Source organism: Hyperolius riggenbachi, chromosome 7 (genome assembly GCF_040937935.1).
Source record: "Hyperolius riggenbachi isolate aHypRig1 chromosome 7, aHypRig1.pri, whole genome shotgun sequence".
NCBI lineage: Eukaryota > Metazoa > Chordata > Amphibia > Anura > Hyperoliidae > Hyperolius > Hyperolius riggenbachi.
This window is the reverse complement of record NC_090652.1, coordinates 113,646,218-113,665,086: the sequence shown is the minus strand read 5'-3', so window position 1 is coordinate 113,665,086 and position 18,869 is coordinate 113,646,218. Positions and strand designations below refer to the sequence as shown.

Below are 18,869 nucleotides of genomic sequence, written 5' to 3'. Positions count from 1 at the left end.
CTGCGGCTGCCTTCTCTGCTGGAATATCGTATTCACTGGGATGGAGGCTGCATGGTGGCTGTCTAGTTTGGGAGGAAATCGGTTGTTCGGTGGTGGGGGTGGTTATGTAATTCTGTCTGGGGAACGGCTTCCGGTTTGGCGGTGTCCAGAGCTTTCTGCTATTGCCAGGCTGGAGATGCAGGGGGAAAGTGCTGCTGCTGTGATATCTGGCGCCCTCTTAACAGGGGTGCCCCAGCCCCTGAGTGCAAATGTCCCAGCCATTCATCTCTCACTCTGCATTTTGCTGCTGCTATTTCCTGCATTGTGCACCCACAGAGGAAAGTGGGCTGTTGCCCATAGCAACCAGTAGCTCGGCTGCCCCAGTGTGTGCGGCATATTGCTGTGCAGCTGCATCTTCTGATTCTATTACGGCATGATGGGGGGGCCCAAATCAGTTACTTTGCTTAGGGCCCCATTTAGCCTTAATCCGGCTCTGGGTAGCACTGTTAGGCAAACAAAGCAAGCAAGGAACTTACTAGAACCCAACAGGACTGTAATATTCCTAGGAGCCAAACAGAATATTGCAAAAAGCTAGAAAAAAATCCAAACCTTCACATTAACAAATGTTAAAGGGGACCTCTCCCCTGTATTTACCTCTGAGTTAGTGACAAACCTTGTCGCTAAACTCAGGGAGGGGGCTATAGCGCCACGGTGGGGGACAGAGAGCGGCGGTTGAGGGACACAGAGCCATGTCATTAGGCAAAGGACATGGCTTAGTGCCTTATCTGCTCCCCAAAGATTCACCTCTGGTTCTCTTTAAGACCTGGCATGCTTAGATACAAACGGGTTCTGTTATTATCAACAGAAATACCTCAACCCTCTATGTGTAGCGATATAACCACTCAGGTCTACCATACCTGGTCTATTACCCATTTCTGTTTCTTACCTTATAAACCGATTTCATTCTTAGTTCACTTACTTTTTTTCTTTCAATCTTTTTTTTTTTATCCCCAGTTAAAAAGTGGTTAGTTTTCTATGTTAATGTTGATAACTGGTTCTTGTTTGATCCTGTTTGATCTTGTTTGAAACATTATTTTGGAGCATGCAACCTGGTTGCTGCACAGTTAAAATATTTATAGATATCACATGCTCTTCTGAATAAGAGAGGCTAATGTTGTATTATTGATTCATGACATTTAAAATGTCAGATATGTGTGTGGGAATGTTCAGGTTGGATGCCTTGCTGATTTAATATGTTTACTGAATTGAAAATTATAGCGGTGTATGGTTTTCAATGGATCGAATCACTAAAGGAATATGGTTTATAGGATCAATGGGCCTTATGCACTAATTTGTGTAACAGAAGCAGTTTCTTGGCATCATTCACTAACAATAAAAGGGCATAAGCTACAGTGACCAGATTTTTCATGTTGGACCCAGAAAAATCTGGTCACTGTAGCTTATGCCCTTTTATTGTTACCTGCCCTATACACCCCCCTGCCCATTTTTCGGCAGGGGGTGTAGCGCGCGCTGTGCCGAAAAATGGGCGTTTGGGAGATTGGGGGGGGGGTTTGCTACGCTGAAAAGTGGGCGTGGCCATGACATTGTGTGGGCGGAGCGTAACCGTAACCCCAAAGCAGCAAATATAGCCAACTATGACCATTAAATAATAAATGCAACAACAGTTACCCCAGACACCAGAAAATAAGCGCAATGTAGGAAGCATTTCACCAGAAAATAGACGCAATGTGGGCAAAATTTCAGCAAAAAAACAAACGCAATTTGGGCAACATTTCAGCAGAAAACAAACGCAATTTGGGCAACATTTCAGCAGAAAACAAATGCAATTTGGGCAACATTTCAGCAGAAAATAAATGCAATTTGGGCAACATTTCAGCAGAAAACAAACGCAATTTGGGCAACATTTTAGCAGAAAACAAACGCAATTTGGGCAACATTTCAGCAGAAAACAAACGCAATTTGGGCAACATTTCAGCAAAACACAAATGCAATTTGGGCAACATTTTCAGCAAAAAACAAACGCAATTTGGGCAACATTTCAGCAGAAAACAAACGCAATTTGGGCAACATTTCAGCAGAAAACAAATGCAATTTGGGGAACATTTCAGCAGAAAATAAACTCAATTTGGGCAACATTTCAGCAGAAAATACACACAATTTGAGCAACATTTCAGCAGAAAATACACACAATTTGGGCAACATTTCACCGGCAAAAAAAAGAATGTACTCACCTGACAGAAGCCCCCTCACCCGGCCGGCCTCTGGCGCGCAGCTCCCACAGAGATATTGCTCCTGCAATCTCCCGCTCTGAGTGGAATAGCAGGGCTACGGGAAGATGGCTCCCAAAGCCCTGTACTGGAGACACAAATAGTCTCCAGTACAGGGCTTCGGACGCCATCTTCCCGTAGCTCGGCTCTGCCTGCCGGAAGACTATGCAGGCTGGAGCGGGGCTGCGGGCTATGAACTGGTGCGGCATCTATTAGACGCCGCGGCCAGTTAATGCAATGGACGTGGCCAGAGTCCCGAGGCCGGGACATCCCGCAGCTAAAAGCGGGACGTTTCCCGGGACCTAGCACAGCCTGGACAGGAAACCCCAAATCCGGGTCGCGTCCCGGCAAAAGCGGGACATCTGGTCACCGTATAGAAGCAAGTTAATTAATGTCTAATCATGTGCATAAATGAAGACAAGACAAATAACAATTACATAGCGCTTTTCTCCTGGTGGACTAAAGCACCAGAGTTGCAGCCACTTGGGTGCGCTCAGTAGCAGTGTTAGGCAATCTCGCCCAAGGTCTCCTACTGAGAAGGTGCTAGATTATTGAACAGGAAGAGCCAAGATTCTAATCCATGTGTCCTGTGTCAGAGGCAGAGCCCTTAACCAGTTCACTTTCCAGCCACACGTATGACACAAATTATACACTGTCTTACAAGTAGTTTGTGAAAGCTTTTTTCTGGCCTCCCATGTTTGGCTTCATGGCTTTTATAAAACCTGCTCACAGCAGGCATTCAGTAATAACACACAACAAAGTGATGCTTTTATTATTTAAAATAAACCAGCTCAGAACTAACAAAATAAATTTAAAAGTATAGCCCCTCCTTCTTAAAGAAGCCCATGCTTTCCAGCAGAAGGGGGCTGGGCTCAAAAACAGAGAAGCGATATAAACCCCTCCTTCCATTTCAAGAACTCCATCCTCACAATAGAGGGGGCATTGCAGCGTAACACCCCCTTACTTTTATCCATTCCAAGCGCTTCATCACTACCAATCTAGTTTGATGTGTTGTCTATCTGAGATGCTTTTCTGCTTACCACAGTTTAGTGCTCAGGGTCCATTTAATTTGCACCTAAATGCCGCTTGCGGGCGGCAGGCGGGTGGCGGAGCTGCCTGACAAGCGCATAGTTCAACCTCCCATCTGAAAGAGACCTAACTGAAACTCCTGTCTTGTGGCTGCAATATTTTATGCCTTGCACTGCTGTCACTTGTTTGGCAGAAGTGGAAAAAGGGTGCAGTTGTGTTAGAGTGTCCAGTGGATGTAGTAGAAGCAGAGATTAGTTTGGCCAATGGGCGAAGCATCCCAGACTGTATTATGGAGATGTGGTTAAAACTGCACACACATCATTGGTGCTCAGGGCCGGTTTAAGCAACAATGGGGCCCCAGGGCAAAAAAAACCTGGGGGGCCCCCCCAACATATACCCCGGAACAAAAACCGGCATTAGGGGACCTTTTTTGCAGGTGGTATAACAGGGTGTGAAGTCCCAATCGTTCGGAGCTCCACATTCTGGCTATCCCAGCCTGCATGGGGGACAAGGGGTTAAAAAGTTTCAGTAGGGGGGACCCCACATAATTTAAAAAAAAAAAAATTCCCATACACTAAACATAAAAAAAAAAATTGGGAAAATAGGAAAAAATGCCAGGGATCTTCATACAGCCATATTGCGGCTGTATAGCGATCCCTGGCCAAAGCGCTGCCGCTGCGTATGGACCCCCTGGAAACCCCGTCAGGAAATTTATTGCGCTTTCGTTTGATGCATGTAAAATTACACTACCGTTAGGTTTGCTACTAAAAGTGACATTTACCGCATTTAAAAGTATACTTTTTTCCTTCAAAACTTTAAAATCAATTTCCTCAAAAACTATAAGGTCTTTTTGAAAAATTGTTTTTTCCTCTTATTCCTAATGATCTCCTTAACATGTCCTGCAAATTTAGGGTTTCTAGCATTTAAGGTGGATTTGCTATTAACCATTAAAGTCGGCTGGTTTTTAAATGTGTATTTTTTTCCTTTGAAACTTTAAAATTGATTTTCTCAAAAACTATAAGGCCGATTTGAAAAAAAAAATTTCCCTCTTGTAGCCACTGGGGGCCCCTACAAGCTCTGGGGCCCTGGGGCAGCTGCCTCCTTTGCCTTAATGGTAGCGCCGGCCCTGTTGGTGCTACTTGACCACAGGAAACAATTCTGATGCAATCCTATATCAATAATACATTAACTTGGTCTTCTGATGGTCTGTGTATGACATATTATCATTGAAGCTGATAGACAAAGAGCTTAGTAATGATTATTTATGCATTCCAAACTACAGGTTAAAAATTATAGGGCCATTTTATTCCAACCTGCACTAAAAAAGGCTATAAGTGTGCTATAAACATACCCCTAAGGTAGCCTTTTGACTTATCTACATCTTAATAACAGCCACACCATTGACATTTATGCACATCTAAGGTACTACACTAAACTACATTGTGTTATGTTTCAGAAGCTAAAAGCAGTGGAAATATAGCTATTACATGTTAAGGCATGATTTTCAGTCAGATGTCATATATACTGTATATATTGGGGAATATAAACTGAGGAATGATACAGTATATACTTATACTACAGCCATTGGTATAACTATGTAAACATTTATTTAAAGTGGATGATGGGAGTCTGCATTGTCACAGACCGCGAGCCGGTCTGCGGGTGGGGTAAATCGATCAGCGTCAGAAATCCTCTTACACGGTCATTTGTTCATCACGAAGGGTAACCCGCATTCGCAATTTGATGAACTGACTCGCGAAGGGAGCGTTCTGATACCAACCGAATCACTCCACACACATATACAATTCAAAGATCTGCCACCAAGCGAGTTACACAGCCCGCTACTGTAATTTTACTAGGACTTCGAGAACACTTTAGTAACCCCTAGCAGTATGCAAGAATCTGGGCCAGATCGTTATGTCTGGGCCGGGTTCTCGCATACGGGTTATAAATGTATACTTCTATTAAACACAGGGTAGCGAGTTCAGGAGAATAGGTACGATTGTGTATGTTCAGCAACAGGTCATAACCGCTAAACGATTTTTTAAACGTTTAATAACACAAATGCATTACATACAGTTATATACACCTATTAACATATAAAACACAGAGCTTAAAAATAAAAGGAATAAAACAGAAAGTTCTTACTTAGTTAGCTGAGCAGTCCATTTGAATCATGAAGAAAATAGTCCAGTTTAAACGTAGGCATTCAGCTTAAAAGTCCTTTGTACACAACATGCGCCCGGTTCTTCCGTGAGCACATGTCTGGACTTCCCTAGTCGATGTAAATTGAAGAACTGGGTGGAGTTCCTTGCAAACGCTTTTTACTGACCAGAGTTTTGGGGCGGTCACTACCTGGAAAGTAGGTGTGTTTGAGGCAGGGTTACCTCCTGGCAAGTCAGGTTACCACCCACAGACTTGGAGCAAGGAATGTACCAATTATTAATAATTTGTGTAATTCCGCCCCAGATGGGTGCATCGCAGATCCGAGACCATATTCATAAGCAGCATGCGACTCTGTATTAAATGAAACTATACACGCCAAGTCTGTCGCACTCGCTCTACGCAGGCCGGATAAAGCGGTTTCTCAATTGATTCCTGATAGCTAGAGAATGATAATTCATGTGAATTATAGACCTGTTTCCTAGGTATCAGGAAATGTAATTTTGGTCTTGCTGTGACAAACCTATTTTGAATTATTAATAAGTTAACGTTCCCTTTGTGTGAAGCTATACGCTTGGAGGGAAATTTTGAATCTCAACCAGTTTGAGCTGGTTTTCCTTTTGGGGAAAGATGAGCTATGTACCAAATGGCTTCTCGGCAGGGGAGCTAGCCACGTGTGAATTCTGTCCTGACCTGAACAGGATGTGGGGGAGGTTACTGTACTCAGTAAGAGAGAGGGAAATTGACATTTATTGTGCATTTACCCAAGACTGACAGGAACTGTGCACGATTATGCGAAAGTCGATGGCGCTAGCGCACGGCTTTTCCGTAATGTTCGTCACATCTCCCTCCTACCAGCCGGACGCACAGAGTGGGTCTGCATGACCCGCTCTACGCGGCGCTTAGCTACTGACCGGGTTCTCGACTTCTTATCTGACTGCCCGTTAGACAACTCACCAGAAGCGTAAGGCCTCATGGTCCGGTGTGTCCCAGTGTCCGCTTTGCGGACGGTGCGATGCACACCAACAGGCTTACCTCTAAAGGCCTGGCTGGGTTTGCATAGCGCTTCCTGTAAGGGAGAGAGTCGCTGGCTGACATCCGGGTCACTTCCTGACTCTCGGGTGTCAGCCTGCGAATCTGGAAGCAGCGTGGCATACCCCTGCTCTAACTGACTACACCTTGGCACAACATTTTGGTCAGCACAACCTAGGTGGACATTAGAGCACATTTTAAAAAACGAATCAGCCTTCACCTGGGTGGCGAGGCTTGCCCCTTCTTTAGGAAGGATAGAGGGTGGACCTCTGGGCAGTTTTGCACTGGGTTGCTTCTGCAAGGGGAAGACATGCAAGGGTGAGACAGGGAAGGTGCGGCCTGTCTCCACCAGCTGTTTGTTAACAGCAGACAATGGTGGAGCACTCTGGCTGTCATAGCAGGAGGGGAGGTCTAGGCCCCCAGCTGCCTGCTCTGACACCTGGCCTGCTTCCACTGCCCTGGACGGATATGACCCAGGCAAAACAAGACTGTTACCTCTTAGATTAGAGACTGTCACATTTAAACATACATCATTTTTAGCACTGTGAGATTCAGCATGAAAGCTATTAGCAACATCTGGTACAACATTAACATCACAGTTACGTTCATTCTTCACATGTACACAGGTATCTGGAACAACAGTGACAGGTTTAGAGTCAGACAAACCGTGACTAGACAGCTGTCCATTAGAAACAGGTACCGCTTCCTTCCCTCCTTCCCTAGGAGGGCTAGGTCCCATTACCCTGGCTGCCTCCCTCTGTCCCACCCCAAGCTTGTACAGTACCTGAGTGGGTCCAGACTGGCAATCCGGGGTGTTGATCACAGGTTCATAAAAGGATCGTAGGGTGCCAAGATCGGTGCCCAACAGCACAGGCACTGGGATGTCATCTGTCACCCCCACAACTCTTGTCTGGCGTCCCCTTCCCCAATTGAGAACAACACGAGCTTTGGCGATGCGCGCGTGTGTGCCACCAACTCCCAAAAGTGTGACACGCTCATTAGGCAGGAAATTCTCCCTGGCTACAAGATGAGAGCGAACCAAGGTAAGCTCTGCGCCTGTGTCACGGAAACCAACAGCGATCTGGTCGTTAACTTCCACGACTTGATGATTTCCGGAAAGTCGAGGATTTGCTGCTCCCATGACGAGGTAGGCGTGTGCAGTAGAGGATGCGCTAGCCACTTCTGTGCTAGGCTCTGGAGACGGCGTCCTCACCTCGGGGCAGGCAGACTTGAGGTGTCCTCTCTGTCCACAGTGGTAACACTTCGGAACATATGTGGCATCAGGCGGATGAGTAGCAGGTGCAGCATCCGGCCTCTGTGGCTGTGGGACCCGATTCCCACGGTTAGCAGGGGGAGGAGAGCTGGGTTGTATAGGTCTCCCCCCTCTCCAGCTCTGGGCTGGAGGTTTGCGGCTGTCCGGCACACGGGTGGCCACAAAAGTGTCTGCAAGTTCTGCAGCAGTTTTGGCGGATTCAGGCTTCCGCTCCAAGACAAACTGCCGGACATCTGGAGTGCAGCAGTTCAGCAACTGCTCCTGCACGATGAGGTCCTCCAGACCTTGGTGAGAGTCTTTTTTCAGGCCCCGTGACCACTGCCGGAACACGGTCAGCAGGCGACTCTCCAGGTCGGTGTAAGAGTCGGTGTGGCCTTTCTGCAGGGAGCGAAACTTTTTGCGATAGACCTCTGGGGTCAGCTGGTATTTGGCGATAATTGCAGCTTTTATCGCCTCATAGTCATTGTCCTTGTCAGCGGGTAAGTCCACAAACGCCTCAAGCGCTTTGTCCCGCAAGTTGGGTGTCAGATATCTCGCCCACTGCTCCTGGGGCAGATGATGCTGACGACAAGTCTTTTCAAATGAGTGTAAATAAGTGTCAGGGTCAGTTCCCTTCTCCATTTCTGGGAACTTAAATTTGGGAGTCCCAAATGGGCCTGCTGTGGGCCGGGGTTCCAGAGCACTTTGCGAGGGATTTTGGCCTTGCGCTCGCAGTTTGGCCATTTCAAGGTCATGTCTGCGTGCGGCTTCTCTCTCCTCTCTTTCCGCTACTTGCTCAGCCCGCCACCGGCGTTCTGAAGATTCCCGTTCAGCCTGGCGTTCTGCGCGGTCAGCATTTTCTCTGACAATCTGCATGTACAGCTCAGGATTTGTCTCCAACAGCCTTTGTAATCCAGGTTGCATTCCAGCATCAGGAACACAGAACAGGTTGGCATGGGCGGGCTCCTGCCGGCCACCATGCTCCTCAGCAGTTACAGCGACCGGTTCAGACGCGGTCCCGTTTTCCTCTGGGTCTGGAAGTGGGTTGCTTTGCTCCAACCGCTCACTTTCCTCTGCCCCAGTTACAGCACCGTCTGAACCAGGAGTGTGCTCTCCCAGCATCTGCTCTGGCTGGGTATCCAGTCGCAATAAGTCGTCAATCAATTGCGCTTTCTTTTTTCTATACGTCATAATGCCTTTTTCCTCACACAAGTTTGCTAGGTCTGCCACTGACATTTTCTTGTATCTTGCTACAGCCATTTTTGCCAAATAAAAGATAGGATAGGAAAAGAGATTGGGGGGGAACTCTGTGCTACACGTTTAGTCTATATAAATGGTAATGCACCGGTTATCGACCACAGATTTTTGATCTGTTCTAGCAGGTTAATCAAATAACGTTGCCGTTGATGTTCTGAACATACACAAATCCCAAAAAGCTGCCAAACAAATGTCACAGACCGCGAGCCGGTCTGCGGGTGGGGTAAATCGATCAGCGTCAGAAATCCTCTTACACGGTCATTTGTTCATCACGAAGGGTAACCCGCATTCGCAATTTGATGAACTGACTCGCGAAGGGAGCGTTCTGATACCAACCGAATCACTCCACACACATATACAATTCAAAGATCTGCCACCAAGCGAGTTACACAGCCCGCTACTGTAATTTTACTAGGACTTCGAGAACACTTTAGTAACCCCTAGCAGTATGCAAGAATCTGGGCCAGATCGTTATGTCTGGGCCGGGTTCTCGCATACGGGTTATAAATGTATACTTCTATTAAACACAGGGTAGCGAGTTCAGGAGAATAGGTACGATTGTGTATGTTCAGCAACAGGTCATAACCGCTAAACGATTTTTTAAACGTTTAATAACACAAATGCATTACATACAGTTATATACACCTATTAACATATAAAACACAGAGCTTAAAAATAAAAGGAATAAAACAGAAAGTTCTTACTTAGTTAGCTGAGCAGTCCATTTGAATCATGAAGAAAATAGTCCAGTTTAAACGTAGGCATTCAGCTTAAAAGTCCTTTGTACACAACATGCGCCCGGTTCTTCCGTGAGCACATGTCTGGACTTCCCTAGTCGATGTAAATTGAAGAACTGGGTGGAGTTCCTTGCAAACGCTTTTTACTGACCAGAGTTTTGGGGCGGTCACTACCTGGAAAGTAGGTGTGTTTGAGGCAGGGTTACCTCCTGGCAAGTCAGGTTACCACCCACAGACTTGGAGCAAGGAATGTACCAATTATTAATAATTTGTGTAATTCCGCCCCAGATGGGTGCATCGCAGATCCGAGACCATATTCATAAGCAGCATGCGACTCTGTATTAAATGAAACTATACACGCCAAGTCTGTCGCACTCGCTCTACGCAGGCCGGATAAAGCGGTTTCTCAATTGATTCCTGATAGCTAGAGAATGATAATTCATGTGAATTATAGACCTGTTTCCTAGGTATCAGGAAATGTAATTTTGGTCTTGCTGTGACAAACCTATTTTGAATTATTAATAAGTTAACGTTCCCTTTGTGTGAAGCTATACGCTTGGAGGGAAATTTTGAATCTCAACCAGTTTGAGCTGGTTTTCCTTTTGGGGAAAGATGAGCTATGTACCAAATGGCTTCTCGGCAGGGGAGCTAGCCACGTGTGAATTCTGTCCTGACCTGAACAGGATGTGGGGGAGGTTACTGTACTCAGTAAGAGAGAGGGAAATTGACATTTATTGTGCATTTACCCAAGACTGACAGGAACTGTGCACGATTATGCGAAAGTCGATGGCGCTAGCGCACGGCTTTTCCGTAATGTTCGTCACATGCATTACCTCTCTTTTTCCAGGAAGGTAAAAAACAAGCAGGAGAGAACTGGGAGGCCACTATAGTGTAATATATCAAGTAATGCGGAATGGAAAGATAACAAATGAGTACTCACCCAGCCGGGTTGCATAATCTGATTTCCACAAATGCCAATTACCAATACTGCGGCATACTCCCTACCTTCCCCCTTTAGGGTTTCCCCCTCCCTCAACATCTTCAAGAAGGCCCTCAAAACTCACCTTTTTTACTCTGGCCTACCTCCCCCCCTCCCCACTAGTGCTCTAATCCTGCAGCTGAACTCTGGTCCCCTACCTTTTTTGTCCCCACCTCTCCCTCTAGATTGTAAGCCCCTCCTCCTTATGTCTCCTACCTGTTCACGTACAGTAAGTACACCCATCCTATGGATCTGAATGAACTCTTGAGTGAACGTAACTTGCCTAATTTCTATGCTCCCATCCAGGAACTGACTAAGCAGTACCTTGTACTCATACTGTGCTGCGTGATCGGGTTTTTCTTGTATTTCTGTATTTCCTTAATGCTGTATGTCACCCCTTAAATATTGTCTGTAACCTCAACTAATGTACAGTGCTGCGTAATATGTTGGCGCTTTATAAATACAATTAATAAATCCGATTTCTAATTCCAATTTCTGACTCCGCAAAAATTGTTTTTTTTTGTTTTTTTTTTACAGACTGTAATCTTTTCTCTATGTCTGTAATAATTACTGACATCCGAAAAATATCATGGATTCTGTAAAAAACAACACTTTACAGTACAATATACTTCAGAATACTTCGGAAGTATTGAATCAAAGAATCCAGAATTATTTCCTCGGAAATCAGAGTACCGGGGTCATTTTAGGCCCGGTTCACATTAGCGTTTTTCTGCGGAGCCAGCCGTAAGGATCCGACCATCAGGATCAGGAAAAACTGTCAGTTTTTACAGCCAGTGTGCTGTAAACTGTCAGTTTTCTATTTGTTACTATGTAGCTGCAAAACCTTCCGTGTCCGTTCCGCTGAGCAAAACGGTCCGGAAAATTGGGTCCTGCAGCATTTTTTCATCCGCTCAGCGGAACGGACCGTACAGCCGGTTCCGTTGGCAAACGCTAATGTGAACCGGGCCTTAGACTAATCACAGGACTCTTTTTTTCTTTTTTCTTTTTTTTTTTTGAGTTTGACTTAAAATTTCCAATTGGTCCAATACTACCACCAATTTCCGAGTCCTGTGGTTGGCCTAAAAACTGAAATTTTAGGCCAATGACAGGACTTGGAATTCAGAAATACTGGTTAGTATTGGTCCAATAAGAGAATGCGGTGATTTACTGCAGAAATAAGAATTATTCACTTTAAATTTTAAGCCAAAACTAAAAAAAGACTAAAAAAAAACAAAAAAAAACTCGGTAGTATTTGAGTCTTGAGATTTCAGAGGAAAAAATTCTGCATTCTCTGATTGGTTCAGTGCTTCCGAGATCTGTGATTGGCCTAAAATTTTAGAGTTCTATTTTCTGAAAGGTGATTTCCGATTGCCAATGTGGAAATTTGGAAATTGGCATCCCCAGAAAATTTCAACTATCCCTAGTCATTAGGATGCGCTCCAAAAAACAGAATATTAGATGGGAAAATGTACAAACAAACCATTACCCAACCCCCAAGTGGGTTTAGCGGTGTGACACTGGGAGGGAGGTCCCCTAAGGAATGTATACAATTATTAAAACAATTGAAAAGGCAAGAAAATACTTATCCCAAGATGATAAATAATATAGACAAAAATAATGTATTAAAAACATTGGATAATGAGTTTTACGGGCATACACTCGCTTCTTTAGGTCAATGGAACAGCGTCTCAAGGTAAATGTGAATTGGCTTATAGCACCTACAGATAGATCCATTTACATTTACCTTGGGACAATGTTTTATTGGCTTGAAGTTCAGCTGTTCATGGAGAGAGACTCAAACCATAAATTGTAAATTGTGCCCACCCCTTCTTCCCTAACTCACCCAGCCACCTCACACTAGACCAGCGCCATGAATTCTGTCATAATCTATGTGAATTCTGTCGATATCAATTTACACAATTTAGCATAAAACTAACATAAAATTTGTATCAGCTCACAACCATAAGTATCTTATTAAACATTTTTCATTACTACATACGGTAATAATAATGTTACATTTGGAAATATGTTTTTATTATTAACTTTCTTATTTTCCTGAATAGTCTAATTAGTTTTTAACTTTCTCTGCTCTCTTTCCTCCCTTCTATTACTTTGTGAATGACTGTGACCAGCGATTGTTATTGTTATGTTTATGTTGACTATTAAAATTGATTTTATTTTATTTTATTCTACTTCATTTTAGAAATCAAAAGTATGAGGGATATAACTGAAATTATTATTAAGGAGTGTTGAAAATTTATTTGAACAAGTGCAACACAGAGAATTGGATTTTAGACACCTATTGATCGCCAAGAATTTTGTATCTCTTGTGATGTTATTAGTCTACTCCTGTGTTCAATGATCATTAAATGTGACTTATTCATGATTCAGTATGAGGATTGTTAAACGTATTATGCCAAACATCTCACTTGGTTTTACCGCATGTGAAAATCTTTGTGAATTTACATTTATGAATTATTTACTTCACTAGTCGGTAATTTACCTCACTGGTCGGTAATTTCAGTTTCCCATAAAGTAACAGCGTTAGTGAATTGACATTTCACAAAATGTTCAGTAAAGTCTAGTTTGGTTGAAAAAAAAGGCATTTGTTCCTCAAGTCCAACCAGAAAAAAATTAATTAAAATAAAATAAATAACTAAATAAAATAATAATAAATTGAAAATAAATAAATAAAACTCCATCCTGAAACTGCACATATCATATTCCAGTTGATCCAGAGGAAGGCGAAAAACCTTACAAGGCCTGGGCCAATTAGCCTTAAAATGGAAAAATTCCTATGGCTAAAAGTATTAGAGGCAAAGGTTCAGTAGGACAGCCAGGCAACTGGTATTGCTTAAAAGGAAAGAAATATGGCAGCCTCCATATCTCTCTCGCGTTAGTTGTCCTTTAATTTGTGACATGTAGCTTCCATATTGTTTTTGTACATCATAGCATTAGTAAACGCTTGTTATTTAGTTTTGTTGTTAACTTGCTCATCTGTATTTGGACAGCTGTGCATTATCCTGAACAATGTGGAATATGTGCGCAAGTTCATGGGCACAGCACTGAGAGACCTAGACTGGAAGTCTCTGGAGACAACAGAGGAAGAGCCGAGCGAATCAGATGACAAGCAGCAGGTGCAAAAAGCTCTTAACACCCAGCTACAGAATATTGACATGGACATGCAGAGAGAGCTGAAGAACATGATCTCCCACCTAACAGAAAAGGTATGCTGGTTGTGAAGTGCATAATTGTCTGCATCTTCACATAGTAGAAGCAATAGAGTGTTGTACCATGTTAGCCTTAAGTAAAAGCAAGGAGATTTGAATCAGGATGATACCATTTATTGGCTAACTTAAAGATGAATAAACAGTGAGCTTTCGGCTTATAAAAAGCCTTCGTTGGACTTGGTTCCTTGCAAAATCTAAAAAACACAGCTTATATATAGTGATGGAAGCTAAGAAGCCTACAAGAGCCTAAATAATCTTTCCCTATGAGAGTCTGCAGCAGCAGCTGTCTCTTCTCTATTTACTGCAGGCACACGAGTGAGTAAAATGGCTGGCGATGCCTGCCTTTTATAAGGGGGGGGGGGGAGTTGCTCCAGGAGGGAGTGTAGCCTGATTGGCTACAATGTGCCTGCTGACTGTGATGTAGAGGGTCAAAGTTGACCCTAATGGTGCACTACGGGAGCGAACCGAACTTCCGGTAAGGTTTGCGGTTCTCTGCGATCGCGAACCCCCGGAAGTTCGCCAGGAACCGTTCGCCGGAGAACCGTTCTGGCCATCTCTAATGCTAGATTGTTTGGCCAAGTTTAGTATTGCTTGCGACAAACGGCTGTGCTATGACAAGATATTATGGTCATTGCTTTTTAGATATTTCTATTAATAAATGTTTTCCATATCAGATATGTACATATCTGTTCTCTCTCTACAGATGATTGGTGATATCAGGAAGTACATACAACACATCAGTTTGTCTCCAGACTCTATACAGAATGAAGAGGTATGTATGTATGCTAATAATCCCAAACAGCATTTCAGAACATCATTACACCTTTATGAAAGTCTGTGCTTACGGCGTTTTCTTGACTCCTTGGCTCATATACATTCTATATATCTACAACCTAATTATGTATAATGATTTACAGATTTTTTCCTACTGAATACCCAAAGAGGACATGGTGACCCGAAACCACTGGGATAGTATAAGAGGTTCCAAGTTACCTATTTCTGAAAAAGCTATGCTTAGTATACATTTATCTTCGCAAAGAGGAGCTGTCAGCCATACTATCTCAGAAAAAGAACACATATATAAGTAGATAAATATTTGCTCTACTTACATAACATATGTATTGCACTTTTTTATTTTAGTGATTTTTCTACAGTAAAAAAAAGAGAAAATGCTTCTTAGCATTTCCCATCTTAACTGTGGCTATTTTTAAGCCAATCCTGATGTAACTTCCTCCCTTAATCTTCTCTTCCTGATTTGCCAGCCCTTCACTAAAGAAAGTGCATTGTCTCAGCATGAGAAATATTGGCCAATCAGAGAGCAACAGAGGTGTGGGAGGGGAAAACAAGAGGAAAAGAGGCTTCAGTCAATCAGGCTGCAATAGCTAAGTCTGAGGGGGAAGTAGAGAAGCAAAAGAGGACAACCCAGCATGCCTTGCAACTTCCTCTTTTGCGTACCACATTTTGTGTGTACCAAATAAGAGTCAGGTAACTGGGGAATGATCATTTATCAACAAGAAAAGTAACAGTGATTTTGACTTTTGGATTACCTGGTTAGCATCCTTACTACTTTTTTTTTTTTTTTTTTTTTTTTTTTTTTAGCTTTCTTGGCTCCTGTTGCATGCAACAGGAGTCCCGGGTAAGCAAGGCTATTAGCCCCATGTACGGAAAAAGCGTGAGTGTACTAAAGCACCCCCACAAAACGTGCATGAGTAGCCACAGGCCCCACAATACAGCAGGGCCCTTCCGGTGTTCCCCGAAGGGAACTTATCTCCCTTTGCCATCGGCGCAGGGGGTACTAAGCATCCTCCAACCCGAGGGTTGGAGGACACTGGCGGCATCCTCCAACACCCGAAGGGCTGGAGGACCCTGGACTTCCCTGTGGTTGCCCACAGGGCCTGGGCCACGTGGCCATCCACATAGTCCGTGGCTCCCCCGAGAGGGAGCCAGGTGGGAACCGAAGTCCCCAGGGGACCGAAGTCCCCGGTGCCAGCAAGCTGGCCCCGACCTTGCGGCCGAAGTGATAAAAATTCCGCACTCTCCCTAGCCTAGCATCCTTACTACTTCTTTACCAGATAAAAATAAAGAATTGATTTTTGATTTTATGCCCGACAGTTACACTTTAAAGCAGAAAGTCTTTGCAATCATTCTGCTTTATGTGAGCAAGAAAGGTCTCCCATGATGCATCACTGCTAAATATGCAAATCATCCCTTTTGTGCCCTAAGAGCCAGACACACATTTAGAACTAGTGGTATGTAGTGTGTATATATCTATTACAGTAGAGTCTCAGTTAACTGGCACCGGGGATAGGTGGATGCTGAATAAGTGTGGTTTCTGGCTGCTTGAGACTCTATGTTAAAGTGGAATATAACCCTGCATTTCAACTTTGCTCTAAAACATTATTTACAGTATATTATATGCAACCAGCATTTTTTTTTACTAGACCAGCATTGGAAGGGTTACACAGAGCTTTAAAGTTCCTGGAGATTTCTGCAGACACATCCGAAGTTGAAATAGATACATTTTGTTTACATAAATGTATCTAAGTGTTGAATGTGACTCACTGTCTCTGACTGAGAAGGAGCTGGAGGACAGCCAAAGAGTGTGTAACATTTATCAATAGATACATATAACTAGATAGAATGTAACAATCTGAACTTCTGCATATCTCTCCACTGAACTTTAAACCTCTGTGTTTAACCCTTCCAATGCTGGTCTAGTAAAAAAAAAATGCTTTTTGCATATAATATGCTGTAAATAATATTTTAGAGCAAAGTTGAAATGCAGGGTTATATTCCGCTTTAAAAAATTGGCTTAGTTAATACAGAACTATACCCCACACAATATGCATACCATTAACTCTATATTAAATGTTAAAATACAGTAATGGAAAGTATATAAATCTTGGAGGATCCGTGGTAGCCAGTCTAAGCACAGCAGAGTTGTCAAACAGCCGAAGAAGTTGGCCTTCACCACTGTGAGTACTGCTGGTGATTTGTGCTTGCTGGTTGAGACTGCTGGTTAGTTGAGTTTCAGACAACTGGGACTCTACTGAAATTGTACGTAGCCAAACTAAAACAACATGCATACAACAGTTTCAGTGTTGCTCCTTCTATTGAGTTACCGGTCTAATCTGCAAGGTCATTATGGCCCTGTATACCAGTACCTCTGCAAATGTATCGGTTTCCGGGTCTTTCCAGAAATTTCTCAGTCACAAATCTAACTTGCTAACGTTACCCCTTTTCTCCTCTGATCTCTATATTAATATTGGATGTATTTGTTCAAGCTGTTGGGGTGCATACACACATGTGCATACACACAAGTTTTCCAAAGTGTGCCACACCTCCCCCTGAAGTGCCCCCCCACCCCCGCGTAGGTAGCAAAAGTAGCTAGATGTGCCCCCAGTATTAGGAAGCCCCCCCCCCCCAGTACAGGTAGGCTGATGTGCCACCAGTATTGGGTAGCCCCCCCCCCCCACTATAGATAGCCAACTGTGCCACCAGTATTAGGCAGCCCCTTCCCCAGGATGGATTGCCAGATGTAACCCCAGCATTAGGCAGCCCCCTTCCCAGGATAGATAGCCATATGTAACCCCAGTATTAGCCAGACCCCAATATGCAGAGTTGCAAATGGAACTCTGTAAAAGTCCTTCTCACCTCTCCCTTAGGGATGTGCGCCCAGAGGCTGGTGCCTACCCAACCTCCGCCTCGGCCCTGGATGTGTGTACCAAGCTTTAGGGCTAACCCACTCGTCAAAGGAGCAGAAATTACAATAAACCTCATAAACTAGGCCCGTGATGGCTAACCTTGGCACTCCAGCTGTGACAAAACTACAAATCCCATCATGCCTCTGCCTCCCCGAGTTATGCTTAGAGCTGTCAGAGTATTGCAATGCCTCATGGGACTTGTAGTTCCACCACAGCTGGAGTGCCAAGGTTAGCCATCACTGAACTAGGCCATTTTGCTGCCAATAGTATTTTAAGTATCACTGATCCTATTTCTTCATTTGCGTATATAGTAGGCACCTTAAATACATTTTCAAAGGCCTCTTATTATTAAATTAATGAAAATAAATCCCAAATGTTCAGCTTTAATATCACAAATGAGCGTCAGGATTTAATCTCTCAGTAATTTTTCTTTCCCTTGAGCAAAGACATCAATTTCATACCTAGGGATAAACATCCCGGCTAATCCTCCTTGACCTTTATAAGCTAAAATATGGCCCCTTTTTAAAAAATCTGTCTCAGGAGCTGGCAGCCTCGGCAAGTTCTGAACTTTCATTAGTAGGGCAACAAGCTGCTTTTAAAATGGAAATGTTACCTAAAATACCTAAATTATTTTATATTTTTAGCACTGTTCCTAATAGAATTCTTTACAGAAATGTGAAAATTGATTGCAAAATATTTGGGTTGGGGAAAAAACACAGAGTAGACCAGTGCCAAATTGACCTTACAAAAAAAAAAATGCTGTTTTTGTCCTCCCTGCATTTAGCCATACTACCATATGTGTATTTTGTATGTCTGTTAATCTTAGTGAACAAACAGGGGGAGAAACTGAGAAAACTGTGATGGAATATCCACTCCCTAAAATTTCAACAGTTTCTTTAGGCATTCATTTCCTGTTCACCCTTATACAATTTTATCTTGTAAAATTTTGAAGACATTTCCCTCCCACTGAGTGATTCTACAATTGTAAAATTCCATTAAAGTGTAAAAGAGACTTCGCCAATTAAAGATTTGACACTTACTCGGGGCTTCCTCCCGCCCCATAAGTGTGAGTCCCATGCCGTCCTCCAGCAGTCTGCTATTTAGCCGCGATCAGCCCCGGTAATAGGCCCAGTCGGGTGCAGTCTGAGTCTTCTGGGCTGAATGGCAGACCGCGGGAGGACGGCGAGGGACTTGCACGTGTTTATGGGGCGGGAGGAAG

General features: G+C 43.7%; 1 protein-coding gene across 3 annotated transcripts in view; it reads left to right on the top strand.

Annotated features, from left to right (window-relative positions):
* The window catches only part of BAIAP3 (BAI1 associated protein 3), a 317,725-nt gene that overhangs the window by 209,322 nt on the left and 89,534 nt on the right, over positions 1-18,869 (top strand). For all 3 annotated transcript variants that reach the window (XM_068244533.1, XM_068244531.1, XM_068244534.1), the window contains 2 exons: positions 13,728-13,943; positions 14,650-14,718. In XM_068244533.1, coding sequence (XP_068100634.1) covers positions 13,728-13,943; positions 14,650-14,718 — 285 coding nt within the window. The remainder of the gene's footprint in view (positions 1-13,727; positions 13,944-14,649; positions 14,719-18,869) is intronic.